This window comes from Neofelis nebulosa, chromosome 4 (assembly GCF_028018385.1).
Source record: "Neofelis nebulosa isolate mNeoNeb1 chromosome 4, mNeoNeb1.pri, whole genome shotgun sequence".
In the NCBI taxonomy this organism is placed as follows: Eukaryota; Metazoa; Chordata; class Mammalia; order Carnivora; family Felidae; genus Neofelis; species Neofelis nebulosa.
The window spans coordinates 87,090,341-87,114,788 of record NC_080785.1 but is presented as its reverse complement, the minus strand read 5'-3'; the positions used below and the strand labels follow the sequence as shown (position 1 = coordinate 87,114,788).

Below are 24,448 nucleotides of genomic sequence, written 5' to 3'. Positions count from 1 at the left end.
ATGGAACAACACAACTTGTTTTTTTGTTTTGTTTTGTTTTGTTTTGTTTCGTTTCCACAAACTGTCAGCTCTTTTGGAATTGAACAGTGCTGTATAAAACAACTACTGCATATTGATTTTTTTCTTTTACATTTATTCAGGCTGATTTTCCATTCTATAGGTTAGTGGCTTAACTATTATACTCTCGTAAAAAGAGGAACTCTTTGAGAGTTAAATGAAAATTCATTTATCCTTCTTGCTTTCTTCTCACCCTCTGCAGGGGAATTTTCACTCTAGTGAGCTTTCAGAAGATGTATTGTTATACCCTGCTGAGCCAGAACAGGAGACTATGGATGATTAAATACCAACAGTATACTGTTTCTGTACTAAACATGGAATTAGCCATTGGCCTCCACCTAATGAGCCTATAATCTAATTAGACAGATTGACAACACCCAGGAGGGAAAAGATAAGAATGCACATCAGCATAGTAAGTTGAAATAGAGAAAGTGGCATATTAAGATATTTAAGAATGTAAATGAACTTACAATTGAAGCATATTTTGCAGTTTCCAAAATGTTTTTGTAGTCACCATGTTATTTATCCCATATTTTGACCCCAGAGGTTTACTGGGCAAGGATATTCCATACGTAGTTGGATCTTAGACACCAACAGAGTATGATGTGAATTCTCAGTATTAAACAGTAACGAACCTCTTCCTGTAATTAATTTTTCTCTGAGGACCTCATTGCTCACTTTGACATCTTATGCATGAGAACGAAAAGACATTCAGACTTTTTCCTTTAAGTAAAATAGATACAATGTGTTTGGATTGGTGTAAAAACCTCAAAGATGTTTCAACATCCTCTGTTGTCTTGAGACAACATCAAGTCTCTTGGGATCACTTTTTAGGTACTACTACACTCCTTCATCTGTCCCATACTTTAAATAAGGTCCCAAAGTGCTTATCTAGGGGAAGTAGTTTGGAATGAGGAGCCTCAGAGACCTGCCTTGGAATCCTACTTCATTACACGTCAGTCTAACTATGTCTATTTTATGTGTTCATGGTTTTCCTGCACAAAACAGTTTCATTTGAACCTCACTGATCGTGTGAATTCTTAGCACTGTAAATTCTCTGTTTATATAACTTGGTTACTTAATGACATATTTAGAAAAATTACTTCATAGGTCTTGTTCCAAGAAGTTTTGAAATACCTTTAATTCAATATTTCTTAATAGCAAAAGATACTATTTATTGATAAAAAAAAAAAGGAAACAGCTTTTATATATATTTGCTGCCTTTCTTCCCCTCCAAAATCAGTGAGGGCTGGGGACAAAAAAAAAAAAAAAAAAACTGAGTCATATGGCAAGGGAAAACACATGCTATTGTAAAATATTATTCATTCTGTGTATTGGCCTTGAAATATCCTTTTATGCAGCCAGATAGAGGTATATAAGATATGTATACAGGGGTATATGAACTAGTGAAAAAGGAACAGATTTTTTTCCTTATAACTAGTACTTTTCCTCAATGTCTTTCTTCATTAAAAAAATATAGAATATTTTATAGACTGAATTCAACACACACACAGAGTTCATGAAAAGTGAGGTGGGGGGTGGTGGGAAGAAAGAGAAGACAGAAGAGTATCATGATATTACACCTTAGAGATGGTGACTTTAAGAGTCAAATAGCTCAACCTCCAGCCAGAGCAAAAATACCTGAGAAGTGATTAATCGGGCTCTGATTAGACTTCCAATTCTGGGGAGCTGACTATTCTCCTGGAAATTAGTAGCACGGTCAAATAAGGGTTTGGGTCTCGGCCTTACCATATACTAGTGGTGTGAGCTTGGGCTAGTTTCTCAACTTTTCTGAACTTAAGTTTCCTTGTTTGTAAAATAAGAATAATTATCTCTATCCCACAGGGTTATTATAGATTAAATCAGACACCACATATTAAGAGGTTCTCCCAGTGCCATTAAACTCAATGAATGAATATTATTATTAGGCAATCCCGCTCTGTCATTAAGCTATTTTTTATAATGAATCAAAATCTGTCTCTGTATAACTTTCAGCCATTTGTGGTCGTTCTCCCATCTGGAAAAACCTAGAAGAATCTGATGGAAAACAAGGCTGCTTCCCTTGTCCTTTTGGCAGCTTTCAATGACTGAAGCACTTTGCATTCCCTATGTTGTGGATTTTAGCATATAATTATTTCCCTCTCCCACCCCACTGAGTTGTTAACAAGTATGAACTCTGCTGACAATATAAAATAAATCTTATTGCTACCGCTTGTTGGAAAAAAATAAAAAGGGAATCATAAAACACTCAACAAAGAAAATACAAATTATGAAATTGAGAACTTAATTGTCTTTGAAGGGAAACTGTATATAGAGGTTGACTCTTACAAACATAAGCCTTATATAAGCCTTGTTCACATATAACCTAACTTAGCCTCAATTCCTTACGACTTAAGAGTTATTGAAACAGTCTTATTAGGTTAAAACACTCCTAACTTGCTTCTCCTTCTGCATTAAAGGCACCATAGTCCACCTCATTGCTCAAGCGTGAAACCCAAAGAAGCACCCAAAGACTTAAGTCTTTCTTCACTCATCTCTCTCACTCAGACAACAGGGAACACTGATTCCAGTGTCCACGAATTTGCCATTTAATTTCCTCTTTCTTCTCCCGTGGTTGTTAGAGCAGAGCTTCCAGAAGATGGATGCCCAGCACACAGCAAGCTGGCAGCAAGTAAACTAAGGAAGTAAGTGCCAGCGCCTCACTCTCATACGGCCCTCTGATTGCCAGCTGCTTCTTCTCACTCACTGAGCCCATCTGGGAGCTCTACAGCAAGGGAGCCACTTGGTGGAGTCCATAGAGGGAACCGGAGAAGGTGGGTTCAGAGAGGGAAACAGAAGAGATGCTGAACATTTCCGACCATGTCCTCTGATTCCTGTCTGTTTTTCCACAATTCATATTTTATACTGACTCCAGATTTATCTTCCTAAAATGCACACTTGATGAAGTTGGCAGCCCGGCTTGTAAGCCCTCCATGCCTCCTAAGTGTGTTTGATAGTTCCCTTCCCCGTTAAGCTCCTGGCAGCCTTTCACCTCAACTTCTGTTTCTGTCTTCCTTCTGCGCTGCCTCCTAGGTTCCAGGCATAACAAACAGCCCGTGGTTTTCTATGTCCCCTACATGTGGATCCATGCAAGGATCATGTTGTTTTCATCTTAGAAGCCAAGATCCTACCTGGCACAGCTCGTGGCTCATAGTAAAATCTCCAGTATATGTCTCCTGAATGAATGGATGTCTGCACTTTTGTACACAATTCTCCCCATACCTGGAATGCTTAATAAATTCATAATCTCCCTTCAGGTCTCTGAATCACACTTCATCTGTGAAATCTTTCCTGGCCTCTTCCCATGCCATCTCCCTCCATGACAGACTTATTCCTCTGTCTCCCTCGGGAAGTCTGTACACATCTCTTCTAGTGTTTACCTCCAGGTGTCATTTAAAACTTGTTCACATACCTCTGTTGCTTTGCCGGACTGTACATTCCTTTAAGATAAAGTCTGTATTATTTGGCCATGAGTCCCCAGACCTGAAAGGATGGCTGATGTGTGGTGGGCACTCAATGTACACACAACAAGTGTATTGAGCAGTCTCATCTAGGGGGGTGAGTGGTAAAAATGTAAAGTAGTTTTTTCCCTACAGTCACTATTTTCAACCTCCAAAAGTTCCCAGTCCTTAATGATAGCTTGGGAAAATTCTTAACTTTGAAGTCACCTTTGGCTATAATATGCCCAGCCTTGTTAAAGCCTCAACTTTAAACTTGATTTCAATCACTTTCCTCTTATGCTCTGCATGGGCTCGTTTGTAGTGGGACCCTGATAGCCTTGAAGTGGGTGAGGCATGGTCTGCCCCTAGGTCACTGCTTCTTCCCTCCCTTACTCCTCAAGGTCTAGTTCTTCCAGAGAGGAAGTCTTTTTTATTGAGTTGGCTGCAATGGTGTTGGTCGTGGCTGCTTGTCTAATGAATGGTAACTGACCACTGAAGTGGCAGGTACCTAGGGGCTGGCTCTCTCATAGGATGGGTCTGCACATCCATCCCAGGGTCAGTGCAGTATTTGATTCAAGCTTGACCTCTTTCATATCCATCAGCTGCTGCCATATTGGAACGCCGCTCAGCCTGTTCTTGTTGGGTTTTCTTTGCCCAGTAGGCAGCTCTCTTGAGTGTATATGAAATATGGCAGGCTCAAGTTTTCCCACAGAAAACTCATATAGCCTTGCCATGCCAGATCCTGGGTTGCAGTGGCTTCACTGTCGTGTTTTCTCTTTATCTTTCCATCTCTGTCCAATTCACTTCTCTCTTCTTCTGATGGCAAGGGAAGCAAGTCCACTCACTGCCTGAATAAATGTCCAATTCAGAAATCAAAATGCCATCTCTCCTTGTTTTAGACAAACTCAATTTCAGTGAGGGATTATTCCCTTAGGACCTCCCTCCTCATGTGGGTTGAGGTGGAGATGGGAAGCAACACTCCCTTTCTCGTGGGGACAACTGGATTACCTGTCAACGCCTGCACTGCATCCCACATGAAGAAAACTACATTGAGGAAAAATTTTCCTTCTCCAGCTTCTTTTTATATAGAGGGGGGTAGGGGGGCAGTTTATTGTTGTAGGGCAAGTCCACAGTAGCCTTGGGGGAGGGTGACAGGACCTAGAGCCACTTCTATGCAAAGCAACCACTCAACATCCTATTATGAAGTTTGCTGAATAAATGAATGAGCAAATGCATACATCTGTTTTGAGTAATTATTAATAGATAGGAACACTGATGTTGTGCAGTGGGGCACTAGGTGGATTGTGAAACAGAACAAGATTAGTCAGTGATAGAAATCCAGTGTGAAGTAATGGACTTCTAGCTCAGGGCTCAGTGCCCAGTCTGCCATCTTTGTATAAACTCTCCTTGTCTCAGCATGGCACGTGTTCACAACATTAATTAGTAATGCCACTGCACACATCAATAAGAGACCAGAACTACCACCCAAAAGTCAGTTTTGTATATTTTAGAATTTGCAACCCTGAATAGGGGGGAAAATGTCATTTCTGCCAGAGGCACAGCATCTTACTCTGCTCTTATGTAAACTCACTGTCAGGCAATCCCAGAAACTGCCTCCACTCGCCTCTGGGCAAAATGTCTCCTTTTCATAGAAAAATGTCACCTTTTCTCTAGGAAATGGCAGATGGTTATTTTTTTCCAAAGGAAAAATGACCTTTGCATTTTTGTTAAAAATATCTCAAGGACCCACCTTGATGAAAGACAATGGAAACAATTATATGTCCTTTAGTTTGCACTCGAGGTTCTACTTTATAAATTCTGAGATTACACCTGTCATCACTAATGTAGCCTGTAGGCAAATGTCAATGACCAGAAAATCCTGGCACCTTATTTTCTAGGAATGTTCACTGCACACAGGATGGATTCTTATAATTCCAGCTCTTGCTACATCTTGCACCAACTTCATTATTCTAACACTTCAAAGCTTTTATGTCCCAATCCAGGAACACAATCTTATACAAGTCCATGAGAAACTGTTCTGAAAACATGCCAGTTCTGCTGCATAGTGTGTCTATCCATCACCACGCTTGAAAGTATGTTAAGTGCTTCACATTAAATTTAGAGATGTGGCAATCTAAGTCAGTTTTTTTCAGGCCCAAAATTTCATTCTCTCGTGAGAAAACTGGAGAAAATAGATCCAGTTTTTTTCCAGTTTTTTTCCCCCAGTCAAATGAGAAAATAGGAAAGAAGAACAAAAAAGAAGCAAGAGGAGTGAAAATTTCAGGACCCAACACTTTAAAACAAAGAGGGAAGGAATACAAAGGTGATAATATGGAGAAAGACAGTTCTAGGCTATTAATCTTGGTTTCACAAAACAAAGTTCCCACTTTATTTTCTTTTTGGTCAATATCTCATATATGTGGTGAAACGTTTTCCTTTCTGACAACAGTTCTCGCCATTAAAAAATGCACACTTCACCTTGCAGAGTTGGATTTTTGAACAAAGTAGTAAATTAGATGATGACACAAGATTTACCGTGTGTGCTCTAGTCAGTTCATGCAAATCCTCAGCTGGCGCATGTGAGAGGCACATTAATTACATTGGATACGGGAATAATGTTTCTGCAGCTGCAGCGGTTTTGGTATGTGCAGTCTCCAGCGCGCTCCATCTCGAATTTCACTGGCAGCTTGCAAAAACCAGCAGAATTACGCTTATAAACAAAGGTCTGCATGGCAATTTATCTCCTATTGACTTCCATGAAGACTTCTTGTTTAGAATGCTAAGAGATTTATAATTATGAACTAAGATCTAAGACTTAGCTGATGAAACAGTAAAGACATATTTCTTGCCTCTTTTTCTCATTTATACTGCACACATCTATAGATTATAATATATATGTGTGTATCTATGAAATTAAACTATTCAAGGACCACTTACAAGCTCACAATCTGTAGGAATATGCACCAATATCCTATATAGATATTTTATTCAGGGAGTATTATTTCTTTTAACAGAAACATTTTTTTTTTTTGCCTCATACATTTTCCAACCATCTTACCCTCCCTAGACTTTTCTTTTTGTTTGTTATGATTCAGGATCGGCATGCTTTTATTTTGGACTGAGTTATAATACCAAAAAGTGAGGAACTTCAGTAAACAATGTAAGATTAGGTTACTGATGTCTCTAACATGTGTCTAGTAAACAGGGGTTAGAATCCAATGGCATACCTAAATGGCACCCAGCCCAATGTCAGTGGTATATGCACACAAAAGAGGTTGAGCGTCCTACTTCATCTGACAGTCTGCCAACAGAATAAGAGTTGTCAACATGGCACCATCATTCTAAAAATTTTCTGGTTACCTCCTTTAAAATCAAAAACTATTTTAAGAAGTTAAGAACTGTTTTGTTGTTAAGTGTTCCATGTAGAATCATTTAATTCCCAGGGTCCAAATGGTGAACATCCTAAGCTGTTCATAAATCTTTTCATGGATCTATCACTCCCAGAATACTAAAGCTTCCTTCAATTTATTGGAAGGTAGTCTTATAAATATTAATCATGGTAACCAGTTTTGAATGATTCCATATGTCATGCCCTATTCTAAGAACTTTATATGTAATAATTCATCTAACGAAATGTTTGGTTAAATTAGACGAAGAAAAACCTGAAATAATTCTCTAAGGGAGCATAAATAATCATAGAAAAATCTGTGATTATTATAGCACATCTTATGCCTCCATAGTAATCCATGTAAGCAAATCAGTGCTGCACAGATAGATCCCTTCAACTGTGCAATCACCAAATTGAATGTATGTCATATATCTGGTAGTAAATAAGCCTTGGGAATTTATTAATGATGAAGTCAGATATAGGCCCTGGTGTCAGAGAGCTTACAGTGAGGGGTTGGGGAGGGAGGATTGAAAATAACAAGAGTTCACAAGTCAGCTGAAGGAGGGGACAAGTGAAAATAAGCACCTTTTCTAAAAAATATTGTTTCCTGATGAACGGAAGGTGTAGTTCCATTAGTGATGGGAGGGAGAGGAACAAGAATGAGATGAATTTAACATTGTCTATAAAAAGGCACATATGACAATCCAGACACCAGAATCTGGTAAGCTTTGTACCTATTTGGAGACTTTTGTTTCATTCCTATGTGAGGGATTTGGTGATCTTGGCCCCAGATCTAAGAAGTTAAAATGCTAAAAATTTCTTAAATGCTTTTAGATAATACCATTATTTCAAATATGTGTAATTTAAACTGAAACCTTTCACTAGTATAATGACAACCAACCACTTCCTCCATAGAGTAGGTAAGAAAAAGACAGCATTAATCCCATAATCTCCAATCCATTTCCATTAAACTTAAATAATAAGCTTTCATATTTTTAAAATGCCAACTTCATGTCCAGTAAGGTTACTTTAATGTAACATCCCTGGTGTTATAACACCTAGCACCGTTCTGAGCTCTGTTCTTAGGCTGAGTAAAGCCCCCACCTCCTTTCTTATTTAGCTCCTAGGAAGGCCAGTGAACCTGTACTGCAAATTAATATAAAGCTTTTATGCAGAGTAACATAAAAATAATAGTGCTAAAAGTACATTTAAGTGCATTGACTTCCTTGATGTTACAGGGGTAATGAATATTATAACTCAGTTACTGTGTGACTTGCCCAAATGGACACCAACACTGAAACTAGAAACAAAATTAAAGTAACAAACTTTGCTATATTTATGCTAAAATGGAAATAAAGCTCTGAAGCCTAGGGCAGAGAGGAGAACTAGACAGGACTTGTGTAGTATTTAATCCTTCTCAAGTGAGCTTTTCTCTAGACTGTGATTTTACATGAAGAGGTCATAACTAGCATCATACAAGGTATTTAACAAATGAGATAAGGCAGAAATGTGCCAAAAAAGAGATACTGCAACAGCATTTATTTGGGTTACAAAGACCTCTTTTCAAAAACTAAATGTATTATTGAAATTATTGAATGATTTTAAGAATTGTTGCAACAATTTAAAAAAAAATTTTAATGCTTATTTATTTTTTGCGAGAGAGACAGAGTGTGAGCGGGGAAGGGGCAAAGAGAGAGAGAGAGAGAGAGAGAGAGAGAGAGAGAGAGAATCTGAAGCAGGCTCCAGGCTCTGAGCTGTCAGCACAGAGCCTGACGTGGGGCTTGAACCCACAAACTGTGAGATCATGACCTGAGCTGAAGTCAGATGCCCAACCGACTGAGCCACCCAGGCATCCCAGTGCAACAATTTTTAATCCTTTCAAGTGGTTTGGTTTGCAGCCAAATCAAGTATTGTGCCAATGATGGCATTTGCATTCCCTATATATCCTCTTAAAAAGAGCACAGAAGATAGAAAGTGTTTAGTGTGTCTCTTGCCTTCTTTGCAAGATGTCCTGTGATCGACCCAAAAGGCATATTACTTGCAGGGGAGATGTTAGGTATTTGAACAACATGAAGTGAGGTTTTGAAAGTTAGGTGTGTTTGGAAAGAATCAAGAGTAGATATATTGAAAAGCTAAACAAACACAGTTTATTTCTTTTCTACTGGAGATATTAGTTTTGGTCAGTTGGCTAGAAATTCAATTGTATTTTCTGGCTTTTGCAGAGCACAAGATTTTTTTTGCTTTTTGTTTTTTCGCAGCATAATAGTTCATAGTTTTGTAGTTCATAAATGCCTAAAAAGGCACAAATGATGTTAATATCAAGGGGTTATTTAGAAAAGTACCTAACATAGATCTGAATCTGAATATTTTGCTAGATCTTACAAACTGAATTGCTGCAACCACTTCCTCTTTTTTATTAGAAATATAGAGCTGGAGATCTGGTGATTTTACTGCTTGTAATCCCTGGACGTGGTATTATGATTCACTGTTATTTATTCGTAGCACAATGAAAACTGGAAGGTAAAACGTTAGCAATGCTTCTGTACCACAAAGGTAAAAAGATAGACTGTCCATGAAAGTAAAAGATCATTTTCTCAGGGAAGTTTGAACAAAGTCAGGTAATTTAGAAACAAGAAAGTCACAGGAAGGATACTGCAGTAGATGAAAGATTACTAGAAATGTTTTGCCACTTCTCCTACCAAAACATGGGGCCTACTTTCCCTGCCCTTGAATATGGGCAAACCTGTGACTTGCTTTGATCAGTAGAAGAGGTAGAAGGGATACTGTGTTGTTTGCAGGCTAGGCTGTGAGAGGCCTGCCAGTGTCCTTTCTCTCTTAGAGCCCTAAGCCACCATGGAAACTGGACCAGAAACCTTGTGGCTGGGACCACGTGGAGAAAGAGGTGCCTTACCTCAGGAGTCCCATCCATCCCAGCTGAGGCATCAACTACAAGTGAAGCCACCTAGCACATCCTAGCCCCAGGAGAGTTTCTAGATTACTGTGGCCACATGCAAGTCCCAAAGTGAGCCTAGCAGATGAGAACCACCTAGGCAAGAATGTGCAATCACAAGAAAACGTTTGATTGTGTTGTAGATTCTGAGTCTAAAGTTTTTTCTTAGCTAGCAAGAAAGTGGGATGCAGGATTAAAATGTGAGACACTGCTAATGTCTGGGAGAAGACAAGAGCCCCGATTAAGGGTCCTTGCTCCATTTTTACTATTGCAAGTCCCAAAGTGAGCCTAGCAGATGCGAACCACCCAGGCAAGAATGTGGAATCATGAGTAAACATTTGATTGTTCCTTAAGTCACTGAGTTTTGGCGTGGATTTCAATAGAAAACTAAATAGATACTTCAAATAGAACAATTACATTTCCCTGATTCATTCATCTGCTTCTGGATATTGACAGTACCATCTAAATGTGAACATTTGAGGTGGAGGTGGGTGGTGATGAAAAACTGGCTGATTCACTAAGACATTTTATAAAGCAATCCAATCAGTAAGATAGCAGTTGGGACAGACCGACACAGGCGTGTGCTCAAAATTCAAAAGGGAGGCTGCTCTGGTTACAAGTTATGAGGTAGAGGGAAAATGGGACACAGAAAACATTTTTGAATTACTTCCTGGGCTTTCTCAATACATATAGCTCTTTCTCAGGAGATATTTAGTTAATAACTGTGGAATTTTATTAAACCGTTGAGCTAAAACTGGCTAGGAAAGATTAAATGGTTAGGAAAAATCAAATGGTTAGGGGCGGAGCAGGGTGGGAAACCACTGCATGACCATTAACTGGAGAATCAGTACCCAAGGGCCAGCCTTAAGAGGAGCAATGACTGTCCTGTTGAGAGCCAAGCAGTCACCTGCTCATCTAATACTCACAACCTCAGGTTAGTCTTTACTGTCCCCTAGAAAGCAAAAGAATAACTAAGATTTCAGAAAATGTGAATTATGGGATAAAGTATTAACAGGGGTTAAAATCCCCAAAGAATGAGAAATTGCTCTTGATTCAATGTCCTAGACTGATATGAAAGATAAAAATAAGGATTAATTGGCTTTGTTCTATTGGGTAGATGGCCATAGACTCTATCCCAAAAGTTGGCACCAAGGAATATTCATAAACACTCCTTAAAAGTAATGCTGAGCATAGGCTCTACTGACAGGCAGTCAGGGTAGGATGGAGAATATTTAAGTTGTACAGTAGATGGGAAAGGAGTCTTCTTGTACCACTATGTTCAGTCATTCTCAAACTTCAGTGGGTGTAAAAATGCAGATTCTAAGACTTCTAGTTCCAGATGGCAGACTGAATCCACATGGCTATCTTCTTTAACAAGGACTTTAAAATGCATAAACCCACTGCAGTGAAGAGAACTTGAGAGAAGCCATTTATCTGACAGAGGGGCTGTTATATGACATGACAGTTGAAGAGAATTTTAGCATATGGAATAAAAATAAAGGCATGATAACTAATTTATCATGGCTTTGGAAGGTCTGTTCTAGAGTTGGGGTTGGCAAACTATGGCTCATGGTGCCAAACCTCCTGCTTGTTTTTGTAAATACAATTTTACTGCAACACGGCCATATCCATTTGTTTGTGTGTTGTCTAAGGCTGCTTTCATGATGACAGACTTAAACAGTTGTGACAGAGACTACCTGGACCCTAAAGCCTAAAATATATACATTTGGCCCTTTACAGAAAGCATTCGTGCATTCCTGTTCTAATGTGTGTGTGTGTGTGTGTGTGTGTGTGTGTGTGTGTTTATGTTTATTTTGACAGAGAGAGACAACACAAGCAGGGGGAGGGGGAGGGAGAAAAAGGAGAGAGAGAGAGAGAGAGAGAATGAGAGAGAGAGAATCCTAAACAGGCTCTGCACCGTCAGTACAGAGCCTGATGTGGGACTTGATCCCACAAACTATGAGATCATGACCTGAGCTAAAATCAAGAGTTAGGCGCTTAACTGAATGACCCACCCAGGAGGCCCATATTTAGTGTGTTCTTGGAGGGGAAGGTGACACAGACAAGAAGGGCTCTCAGTTGCTCTACAGAATCCAAGAAAGGCTTGGGATTGGGAGACATCTGATACAAGTATATAGAAGATCCTCCTGGCGGCATTGCATGGAGAGCACCCATCACCTGCCCCAAGTTGAAAACTAAGGGTGTCTCCAAAAAAATGGCCTTATTTAACAGACTTTCATATTCTGCCCCTGGCTAAGAACCCTAGAGAAACTTTTCAGTTTCACTTTTAAATATGGACAACTGAGGATCACAACACATATGAGGACTGTGCTCTTAGTAAAATGAGCTTCCATAAAAAAGAGGTACAATGTGGATAATGGGGGACTCTGCAGGGGGAGAGATACAATGGAAGATCCCCAAGGGTCAGATATACAATTGGCCTCAGACAGGAACTGGAAAAGAGATCCTCTAGAGGGTCTAATATGATGGTGCTTTTGGAGGAAAAAAAAATAGTTTTAAGAAAGATGTTGCAAGTAAGAGAGAAAGACAAAGTGAAACTTCACAAAGCTGTTTAAGGGGGAAAATGTATTAATATATGCCACTGGGGTCAGTGAACAAATTTACAAAGCCATGGTAATGCAAAAACTGTACAGATCTGACTAAAATTAGTTGTAAAATTCAACTGGGAAAATGTAAGAAGGCAGATGGGAGACAAGAGAGCTAACGCTTCATTTCTTTCTAAGAGGAAGTAAATATAGGCCATGTCTAAATCTGTTAAATCAACAACAGTATAAACACATTAATTGGAGGTGTGAAGATATTTACCATCTATAAGAATACAAACTGATTGAGTGCCTCTGGGATATGGGCCTGGAGGGTGGGGAGGGGCAGGACAGACGTTTTATGCACTACAAATATTTGGATGCTATTTTTTCACATGCATATATTGATTTGACAATTTTTAAGTCTATAAAGGCACATTCCCAAAAACCACTTGCTGAAATTTGGAATCAGTAGACACAGGGGTACAGGAATCTGCATCTTTAAAAAGCTCCTCAAGTGATTCTGACAAAATTAATCTTGTGCCTCTGCTTTCAGAAACTCAAATAAAGAGGTAGCAACCAGTAAAAGGATAGTAACAGTGATCTGCTGAAACGGAAAAATGCCAGGAGGTAGAGATGTCAAGATGTTTGTCTCCCAGTCTCTTGCCATTTACTAATAACATGGATAAACTTTAGAAGAGGGCCAATAAAATCTAATAGATTGTGAGTGACCTCATAATTCAACCCCTATCTGTAGAAGAACTTCACAGACAGGCCAGCTTTCCTGACTCTTACATTTGTTGAAAACCTCAAGCCTTGATTCAAAAATTAGCCTGGGGAAAAAACATGAAACATCATGTAACAAGAGAAGCTTTCTCAGGAAGGATGTTAGGTAAATAACTATCAAGACTCTGCAGTTTCTATGTAAGCCTTAGTATATCAATCTTGCTTTTTAAAATAGTTTAAAGAACATTATCAGGATCTCTGGTGCCAACACATGATTGCCAGGACATGTAGAATATTTAATAATCAGAAGTTGGATGGTTCCTGGGCACTGTGGTAATTTCTTCTAAGAAAGCTTCTTCTGGAACATGACAGGACCATGGAGGATTGGCTCAATTAGTTGTCAAAAAGCAGCCAGAGGCACAATGTCCTCATTTTCTCCTGTTCTCTACCCCTTCCCATGAGTCAGTGCTGTCTGAGAAAGAAAGAATTCCCACCCTACCCTTGTTTTTATTGTGTAGGACCCTTGGTCACCCTTTTAGTATGGTGGATCTTTCTTTGCATCCACACAAACTATTGACATTTCTTTGCCTAAATTAGAGATAACCTAGAGCTAGAAAAATTGATTCAAATATTTTCTTGCTTATTTCATCAATGTCGAATGAGACCACTCACCTTTTAAATACAAAGCATTTCCTGTTATATCTGTAGTGTCTATTTAAAAACAATTCTTTTTCAAAGTCTATTAATTTATTTTCAGAGAGAGAAACAGAAAAGGTGCACACATGCGTGGGGGAGGGGTAGAGAGGGAGGGCGAGAGAGAATCCCAAACAGGCACCGCATTGTTAGCATGGAGCCTGACGTGGGGCTCGAACTCATGAACTGTCAGACCATGACCTGAGCCGAAATCAAGAGTCAGATGCTTAACTGACTGAGCTGCCCTGGTGCTCCGATATCTATGTTTTGTATTTGAGGATATATGACTATATATTATTTGATGTTTGCTGTGAGTCATAGTAGTTCATCTTTACCAGTTATGATTATCATTTTATTTGATACTTCACATGAATGTCTACTGAAGTTGGAATATTGGCATACACTGTAAATCATTATCTAAGGCATTCTCTACTACTGTGCCTTTGCACGTGTTATTTCCTCTTTCTAGGGCTTTCCTTATTTGTCCACCTAGCAAGCAGCTATTCATCACTAGAAACTTTGTCAGGCATCATCTTCTCTATGAGGCCCTCCCTAAGCATCTCCCAATGGATTTGATTTCCTATTTCTCTGTACTATTTCTGGACTTTGTACACATATTTTTCTATTAATTTTTTAAAAATTTTTATTCATTTTTGAGAGACAGAGAGAGACAGAGAGTGAGAGGGGGAGGGACAGAGAGAGAGGGAGACACAGAATCTTAAGCAGGCTCCAGGCTCTGAGCTGTCAGCACACAGCCCAACATGGGGCTTGAACTCATGGACTGCGAGATCATGACCTGAGCCAAAGTCAGATGCTCAACCGACTGAGCCACCCAGGTGCCCCTGTACATATTATTATTATTATTATGTTGATATAAATATTCATTAACATGTCACTCATTATTTCTATAGCGTAAGATCTTTTTTAAAAATTTTTAAAAATGTTTTTATTTTTGAGACAGAGAGAGACACAGCATAAGCAGGGGAGGGGCAGAGAGAGAGGGAGACACAGAATCCGAAGCAGGCTCCAGGCTCTGAGCTGTCAGCACAGAGCATGATGTGGGGCTCAAACTCACAAACTGCGAGATCATGACCTGAGCCCAAGTTGGAGGCTTAACCAACTGAGCCACCCAGGCGCCCCATATAGTGTAAGATCCTTAAGGAGAGAAACAGTCATCTCTTAATTTTTGCATCCTTAATAATTAGCAGCATGGCTAGGACATATGGCTATTCATAAAATATTAGCTGAATGAACTGAGGAGTCATTCCTAATATAACTTGTGCAATGTCACTGAAGTGTGTTTACATTTTATTTCAAATTATCTCACAATTAACAATGAACATGTAAATTGTTTGAGTATTTTATCATTCCTATAAAAGTCTAATAAGATTATATGGTTAGGAATACCCTTTCCTTTTAAAAAATTTCTGTTGCTTCCTCCTCCCACTCGCTTGACTTTGTGTCAACATCATGGTTATGACAGATTTATCCTACACATATTGTGTTACAACTACTTATTCATGTATCTGAACAAGCTCCTAGATGTAAACTCCTTGAGAGTCGGGCCTTGTTATATCCATCTTTGTCTGTAATGGCTGTGAAAGTGAGGAACTGAACATGTGTTCTTGAATTAATGAATAGGAATAAATAGGAGACAGTGAATAGAATTAAATCCTAGGTTCTTCTTTCTCTGTTGGGACCTGTTTTGTGATTACTTTAAATGAAGAAAGTCTGCTCAATTATAAATAAAAGCTTTGACTTTGTTGTTGAATGAGGCTGGCTTGGACTGTGTGACTATAGCAAACTAGCACGATGAGTAAGAAGGGAAAAAGCTTTGCTGTGCAAATGTCTTATTTTGTCTTTTAAGTTTACACTGAAAAAACTTTTCTAGTTTTGAAACATGGAATAGTGGGTTGGATCAGAGAAAAAATAACTATTCTTTATTATGAAAAGAAATAGGCTTATTAAGTCTTTCACTGAAGTTCAAAAGCTTTGAGGATCACATTTCCTCTACTAGGATGCTATTAATTCCATAATTTCCTCTTATTCTAATTGTAAGCAATAAGATGATTTTTAGTTGAGTCATTTGATATTTCTCCGTGATTTTTTGACCATGAAGGTGTGGCTGCTTAGTAAAATAACACTAGATGAGCAGTGGAATTGGACACTCTTTAAACTTAACTCTTACAGAAAATTATGTGCACATGATTTTTACAACTGTGGTGTTTAAAAAATGTGGTGAGTTAGTTTTAAAACTTCACTCAACTTTTAAGGAGATATAACACGTATTAAATGGATTATTACTCACTAGTGAGTGGCAGTGACAAATATATTCATTAGGCGACACTGAAAAGAAGTAATTTCTGGAGGAACCATTTAATAAATGGTAATATTCACCATTTGTTGAATGGTAAATTCACAAACATATAGACCATACAGATGTGATAACTTTCCCTCAAAAGTAATTCTCTAATTTGTGTTTCTACTAGGACCATTAACTCTGGTGAGTTAATACCACAAATTAAATCAACCTTGTGGAAAATGTGAAATGGCAATATAGTTGTTGGAGATATAGTTACAGCACTTTGTATACTCTTTCTAATGTATTTCAAAAACTACAGTACAAAATTCTTGAACCAGTATTTTAAGTACGTAAGATAAAATCTGATTTTTTCTGGGGCACCTGGGTGGCTCAGTTGGTTAAGCGACAGACTCTTGATTTCGACTCAAGTCATGATTTCACGGTTCACAAGATGGAGTCCCACATCAGGCTCTGAGCTGACAGTGTGAGGCCTGTTTGGGATTCTCTCTCACCCTCTCTCTTTGTGCCTCCCCTGGCTTGCACTTTCTCTCTCAAAAACATGTCTTTTAATTTCTTCTTCCATTTTTTTTTTCCAGATAAGGAAACTAGCATTTATAAATTATGGGATTAATCCAAGGTCATGGGCCAGGTGGGAGAATTCAAAATCAGACTTGAAAACCAGACTTAGTTCATTACGTTTTTTTCTCTACCTCTGTACACCTTTCATATTTTACATTTTCTTGACCTTCATAGTTTGCTTCTGCATCTCCATGTTAAATGAATTTTGATTCTAATTTGATAGACATCCAAGTAACTGCATGTGAAAATGGATTTGTAACAACTACAGGAAAAAACCCCCTATATATTAAAATATTGATAGGGACATATAAAGATGAATACCATTCAACATTTTTTTCTATGAGATGAACATACATATTTAAATATCTAACCTGGGCCAATTCAGCATGAGACTCTCACAAGATTAATGCAGATTTTAAAATATCAATGGTTGAATATAAGGTAGAATAGTATGAAATGTTAATCACATCTCTAAGAAGGAACTCTAAAAATAAGTTAGAAAAGTGTCAATCTCAAGAGTCCATTAAATCCAGCAAATAGAAGGGGCAGTGGGAAAAATGAGACAAAAGTGATACTTGGAGCTATTTCCTAAATACTTCAATTTGATACTCTTAAACTTAGGAGAAACATAATTTCTAGGTTCCCTAAAGTGAAGTAATCTTTGACCTTCAAATGAAAAACACAAAGAAACTCCGCCTATTTGCTTTAGGAAAAAAAAAAAGAAAGAAAAAAGAAAGAAAGATATTGTAAAGCAAATTTCCAAAGTAGTAAGGAACTCACCTGTTTCCATTTTCCCATCCTGTGCTGCAGGCCCATCGGGAATGACACTTTTCACCTGCAGAAACTCATCAGGCTCGTCTCCACCAATGATGGTGAATCCAAAACCCATGTTGCTCTTTTTTAGGGTGGTGCTGAGGAACGTTCCCTTCAACTGGGATGCATCCCGGGTGAAGAGTGGTTTTTCTACATTGGCCAATATAAGTTAAAAAAGAAAAAGCATGTTTAAGGCAAGTTCTCATGCAGAGGAAACCCCCTACTGAGCAGCAATCCCAGGGGTAGGTGTGGGGTCTCCTGTAGTAACGCAAGCAGGGGGTGGGGAGTGACCTGCTGACACAGAGCAGTCCCACGAATCCAGGAAAGTGCAAAAGCTGCCTGGTTTGTGGAAAGATTTTCTGTCGGTCAATATTTCCATTCACCAAAGTAGCCCTCCTTGGGCTTTTTAAAAAGGGCCGAATCAACAGGCTGTCAACACCTGCAGATAAAGAAGAGCCCAAATCATCCAGACACATCTGGATACATTTCTCTTGTTCTAAAGGACTCCGAGCAGGAGGTATGTGTGAGTGGCTGATAAATCCTTTAAGGGGTAAAACTAGAAAGCCAAAATGGACTATTTTATTTTTAAAAGAATAGCAGCCATGGTATGCTACCATCTTTTCAAAGGTCTCAATTGTTCAGAAGGACTGCCCGGATGTGGGAACTGAGTTAACTTTTGTTTATATTGTAAGATGCTATAAAATAACCAGATAAAGTTCTACTGACCTTGTAGTCTTTAGTATACTCTGAAAAGTGAGCAAAAGGCAAGCTGATATTTCTCTATATAATTATGAATGTAAAGGTAACACATTTTGTAACAATATTGTTGATACATTCAAATCATATACCTAAATAATCTGAACAAAACTTGACCCCACTCATCTAGGTTTGACCACTAATTTGTTATAGAATATGCTTTTCCAGCTATGATCTGTAATAAACATATTCCTAAGCATATTAAATGCTTAAAAATAACAGGCTGGGAAATAGAATTAATATCTGCTTTAAATGCTACCTCAAATATGTGTGTGTATATATATGTGTGTCTGTATATATATAGGTACATATACACACACTTTGGGTGATATGATTTGATATTTGCAACAGTCACCCTATATACAGTAACTTAGCTAACTATTTTGGTGCTTTTGCTGCTGTTACATTTTGGGTGATATGCAGTAGATATAATGAGTCATCATATTGGAATTTTAATTTATGTATTTATACATCACATATATCTTTTAAAATATTAAATATAATTCTCTATTTTACATTTAAGCTTATTTTACATCTCTCTACTATATTTTTTATTATGTTTTTAATATGAAATTTATTGTCACGTTGGTTTCCATACAACACCCAGTGCTCATCCCAACAGGTGTCCTCCTCAATGCCCATCACTGACTTTCCCCTCCCTCCCAGCCCCCATCAACCTTCAGTTTATTCTCAGTTTTTAAGAGTCTTTTATGGTTTGGCCCTTCTCTCTCTAACTTTTATTTTTCCTTCCCCTCTCCCATGATCTTCTGTTAAGTTTCTCAGGATCCACATAAGAGTGAAAACATATGGTATCTGTCTTTCTCCGTATGACTTATTTCACTTAGCATAACACTCTCCAGTTCCATCCACATTGCTACAAAAGGCCAGATTTCATTCTTTCTCATTACATCTCTCTTCTTTAAAATGCAAATGAAACAAGCATGTAACTTTGCCATCTACGTTTCCTTTATAAATGTAACATGTACAATTGGAGAGAAGCTTTAGTGAGACCTTTACATTCATTGTGATTGTGCAGTAGTGGTAAGGTGTTCATGCTTTTGTTGACGAGCAAGAGCCCACAAGATGTGAAAAGTTTGTGCAGCACTCATCCCACTACATGGTTCCAACGTGTGGTCAAGTGCAGTGAGCAGCCTCGGACATACCAAAGGGCCAGGGCCTCCCTGTGCGGTTGCGCAGACAGTAAGACAAGTCAGTCACGCTGCGCGACCTCTCCAGCACAGCGCGGGGGCGGGCAGATTTGGACCTGGGTAATGTCGATGAGGAGCCGTCTACTGTCACAGAGGAGAACAAGCCTTATTCTTGTGCGTGGTCTTTGAGGACAAACCTATGAGTCTCTATGAATCTGCAGTGCACAGTACCACTGTCAAAACCCATTAATCTCCACCTGGCAACATGCTGTACATTTCTACAAGGTACTGCCGGAGGCTTTAACTTAATCCATGGTTGCTAAGTGCATCCGTTTAGAAACGGAGCTATCACCCAGCTAAAGCTGATAGCGGGGTTTGGGGAAAGCACATCGATTATTTGAAACAGTCCAAGCTAAAGGCATATTTGGAAGAACGGGAAGTTTGATAGATGATTTTTCCCCTTGAAACGTTGCATGTTGACATGGTACTTACCTCGGAAACCTGGGGCCTGCAGGGGCTTTGTTCCAAGTTCTGTGTGGGGCATGTTATGCTGCTGTAGCTTCCTTTTTGCTTCCAGGACAGGGTTTTCAAACTGTGTTCTTCTATTTATGTGGCTAAAAAATAAAATTTCAAATTAGGATAACAGTGGGGCAAAGTCATTTAAGAGAACATATGTATAGCTCTACAGAGAGCAGGCGATTAAGAGACACCTTATGTGATTAGTCAAGTCCTCCTCCCCCACCCCCCCGCATGAGGTCAGGCCTCTGCTGGGACTGGCCTGTGGACAACTCACATTTCTGTGACAAAGGCAGAGTTCTCAATAGCTCAATCATATATTATTGTATTTAAATCATGCATGATTCAGCCAAAGAACTAGAATGTGCACTTGCTTTCTGGTCTGCTGTGAGATGAGTTTGATGCATTAAAACAAACGGTCAGGGGTGCCTGGGTGGCTCAGTCGGTTAAGTGTCCGACTTCAGCTCAGGTCATGATCTCACGGTTTGTGGGTTTGAGCCTTGTGTTGGGCTCTGTGCTGACAGGGTGGAGCCTGCTTGGTATTCTCTGTCTCCCTCTCTCTCTCTGCTCCTTCCCCTCTTGTGCTCTGTCCCTCAAAAATAAATAAATGTTCAAAAACATTAAAAAAATAAAACAAATGGTCAGCAAAGGAAATGTATACCAAATGGTGTTGAGAAGAGTATCATCTCAGCTTTGCAAAGGCCCCATATCTAACAAGATAAGTTAAATTCACTGATCACTAGTGACCAGCGTTCACACTTTTTAGAGTCAGACAGACCTGGATTGAAGGGCTGGGATATAGAAGGAAAGATTCCCAAATATATTTATGGAAGTTGTAGAAATGCCCGTAGGAGGGCTGATGCTTAGATAAATCACAAGTAGAGTATTTACATTGGATATGATGAGATGATAAACTCATAGATATCAGACTCATAGCTGTGGATCAGCTAACTTGAGTCTTCTAGTATAAGAATCCCTTATAGTCTGCTTACAGTTTAATGAATTCTTGTATGAAATTTAGAGCTTGTTGTCCATGAAGAGGGTAGGAACCAACAACTCTGCCTCATGGCAGCACCACACAGCTCTTTCTGTAGGATATAAATACCCCCACAAGAAGGCTGACATATACACTGGTTTTGGTTCTTTGTACAAACAGAAATAGGATTATGGTATGAAAGCCTGAAGAGCAAAGAGAAGGTAGAAGAGGAACGAACAGGTCTGAGTACTTAACTCTGTTTTAAGTGTAGTAGATACATTTTGTCAATGTAGTTAAGCAACAGTCCTGAATTTGAATCATTGCTGTTTTAAAGGCAATGACACTGACACATGGGAGGTCAGATAACTTATTCTAAATCTCCTGCCTACAAAGTGGCAAGGCTGGGATCTGACCATGCCTATTTCTGAAAGGCAATTCTTAACCTACGTACCTTCTCTTTCTGATGTATGAGTTCACACTGGCAAGTGCACCCCCCCCCCACAGAATCCTCTCGTTATGTCTTCTAGAAGTACATATTAGAAAGAAAAGGAGGCAAAAGAAGCAAAGTCTCAACAACCAATTTTCTATTATTATAAATCAGATACTTCCTAGTGAGACAGAAAAGCAGTTGTCAGAAACGTGATTCCATGGCTGCAGTATCTAATTACTTCCTCATGGGGGTCGGGGAAGGGTAGCTGCCTGCCACAGCTCTTGAATCAATTGGCCCTGGATTCAAAAATCTAGCTCCACCACATGAATAGTTGTGTGATTAAACCTTCATCTGTCGTATGGACATAATATTGCCTTCCTCCTGGGCAGGTTGTGAGGGTTTGATGAAATAGTGAGTGCTGGTGCAGAGGATCAAACACAGACAGCTCAGTAACTAGCAGCAGCTGTTACCGCCCTGCCACCAGCATCACCATCCCATCCTTACCATCACTGTCAGCATTTTGAGTCCATAGGCTTTATGGGATTGGGGGGGAGGAATTTAAAAGCCCTAGGCCTTTCTCTCATATTGCTTCTGGTGCTATTTAGGAAGAGGGTGCTTTATAGCAATGCTTTGGTAATGGAAGTCACCAGTACGGAGTCCAAAGTAAGTCTGCCTTATGTAAAATTCTTTCCAATTGGAGGTAAATACTACTGTAATGCTCTTGTGCACAAAGGAGTCACCGTGATCTGTGGCGTGTAGTGAGCTATGGCATGTGATCTTTCAAAGCTTCTTCACCCTGGAAACTCTGATACTCCCACTCCATTGCAGAAGGATCAGAGTTTGAGGTTTCTCTTCCATTTTCTCCACTTTTCACGTAACCTGCTTGTTAAAATCCCCTGAAGTCTTCCTATTACCCAAAGAAATATCATTCCTGACTTTGCCTTTCCTTATCTCTGTGGCTTCACCCTTGCTGCATCACCACATGCCCGTTTTGCTTTGACACACTTGGAGCTACTCTCTCAATGACAACACTAGGCCAGTGCTCTTATCTTTTCATGTGAGATTCAGTGATCAATATTGCAGCGCTTGAAGCAAGACGACCTGGGTGTGATGTGGCATCTTGGACAAATTACTAAACTCCAGAAGCATCAATATTCTCGTGTGCGAAATGGGGACATAACTATCTGCTTCTTGGGATTGCTGTGAAGATCAGAGAAATAAGGTTTGCAAAGCACAGATACATGGGGAGAACCCCACAATTGTCAGGTCTTAGTTACTGTTTATTCTTCAAGGCCTAGCTAGTCTTTATCCCTATTATAAGTAAGTGCTGCTGTCAGGGTCATTATCATCACGATGCTTTTCCCATCTGGGCTTTAACTCCTTCCCTAGCTTCCCCTAGCAACACTGCCAACCTGTGTTCCACTCTTCCCCTTGGCTCTCATAAAACCTTGAACAGAATTCTCTTGTCCCAGTTTGTTTGTTTGTTTGTTTGTTTGTTTATTTTCTTTAAAACTGTCTCATCATTAAGAGGATTTGGGAGCACTTTTAAGGCACAAAGTCAACAAAGTAAACAAAATCAGGCTGATGTTAGTTGAATCTAGGTAGAAGATCCATCAACAAACTTGGTAATATAGAATCCTACTTGTTTACCCGTGTTATGTGACAAATGAGCTTTGAGCTTTCAGGCTGCTAATTCCACTGGAGAGAGAATCTAGTTATATTCCTCTGAGTATTTATGTTAAACCCAACATGTTCAGAGGACATAGTTACCGTTCCTGTTACCGTTATCTAGGTTTTGGATTAAAGAGGTTTTCGTGATGTGATATACAATATTCTAATGATAGTTTCACAATAATGAATTTCACGAACTATCATAACCATATCATACAGTAGTTTAATAATTGATTTTTGTGTGTATTTCCTTCCCTCTTTTTTTTTTTAAGTTCTTTAGTAGTCGCCACTTAATTGGTTTACTGGTTGTTAATAAATTTGCAACACAAGGAGAGGCCAAGGGTATGCCCCTAGCCAGGCTCCTGTGTGTGTGGGCTCAGGTAGGAGACACTGCCCTGGGGCAGGGCACAGTCTTCTGGTGTCCCAAGGGATGGAAGGAAAAGGCCTTCACTTCTGAGGAATCTCCTGGATGAACACAGTGGCCAGTGAGCAAACAGAACCAGAGGAGCTAAATGAAAACAAGGGAGGGAGGGACAGATGAGCAGGGGTGGGGGAAGGCAGCATCCTCTGGTAGCCCCCACCCCTGCCCATGGGGGCTCATTAGCCTGTGCCTGGGTCCAAATTGTGCACACCTGTGTACGTGTGCCATGTGTTCATCTTTGTATGCTAAGCAGTGGGCACAGTGAAAGACATTATTTTTTGGTTAAATAACTAAATGATGAGTGTGTGTTTTAAAACTTGTTTACAAATATATGTTAGTAATTTTGAGAAACCAAGAAACTGCTTTGAAGTGTACTGAAGTATCAGCTTTCTTCATTTCCTGTCTGTTCTATTTCTGTTCTGCTAGGTCACTGCTCATCACATGAGGAAACTTATCCTCAGAAAATATATTATAAGAGCATTCTGGGATACATTTCTATATACAGTTGGGTTCCTCCAACTGCCACCTGCATGTAATTATTTCCTTAGCAAAATCAATGTGTGGCCACCTGCTTTATGGACACTATTTTGAAAATACTCCATTCATCATCAAAGTGAATTTCTAGAGTTCACAGAGAATGAAAATATCAATGAACCAGTCTGGCATGCCTTGTACCCCACAAATAGTGGAAGCTGGGTATGGCTTTAGTATCCTGAACTAATTGCTACAGAACATTCACGTCATCATAAATGAAGTCATTCATTTAAAAGTTAAAATGCTCCCAAGCTTGAAAAGGCCTATCACAAAGAAATATGATTGTAGCTGAGTAAGAAAGCTTTGTCTTCCTTGTGCTTCCAAAATGAATAGTTTCAAGTCCTTTCAGCAAGGATTTGGGGGTCTTACAATGTGTACAAAGGATGTGAATGATAAATTCCACCATCCTTCTCATTGTTTAGGCTCTGTGAGATCATTGGTAGCTATTTCATCTTGCTTCCATATA

General features: G+C 39.2%; 1 protein-coding gene across 12 annotated transcripts in view; it reads right to left on the bottom strand.

Annotated features, from left to right (window-relative positions):
* Window positions 1-24,448, bottom strand: part of MAGI2 (membrane associated guanylate kinase, WW and PDZ domain containing 2) — a 1,350,742-nt gene that overhangs the window by 290,143 nt on the left and 1,036,151 nt on the right. For 8 of the 12 annotated variants that reach the window (XM_058725276.1, XM_058725278.1, XM_058725277.1 and 5 more), the window contains 3 exons: window positions 19,927-20,048; window positions 19,450-19,578; window positions 17,498-17,680 (listed from right to left, as the gene is read on the bottom strand). In XM_058725276.1, coding sequence (XP_058581259.1) covers window positions 17,498-17,680; window positions 19,450-19,578; window positions 19,927-20,048 — 434 coding nt within the window. The remainder of the gene's footprint in view (window positions 1-17,497; window positions 17,681-19,449; window positions 19,579-19,926; window positions 20,049-24,448) is intronic. The other 4 variants (XM_058725280.1, XM_058725281.1, XM_058725286.1 and 1 more) reach the window with 1 other exon arrangement.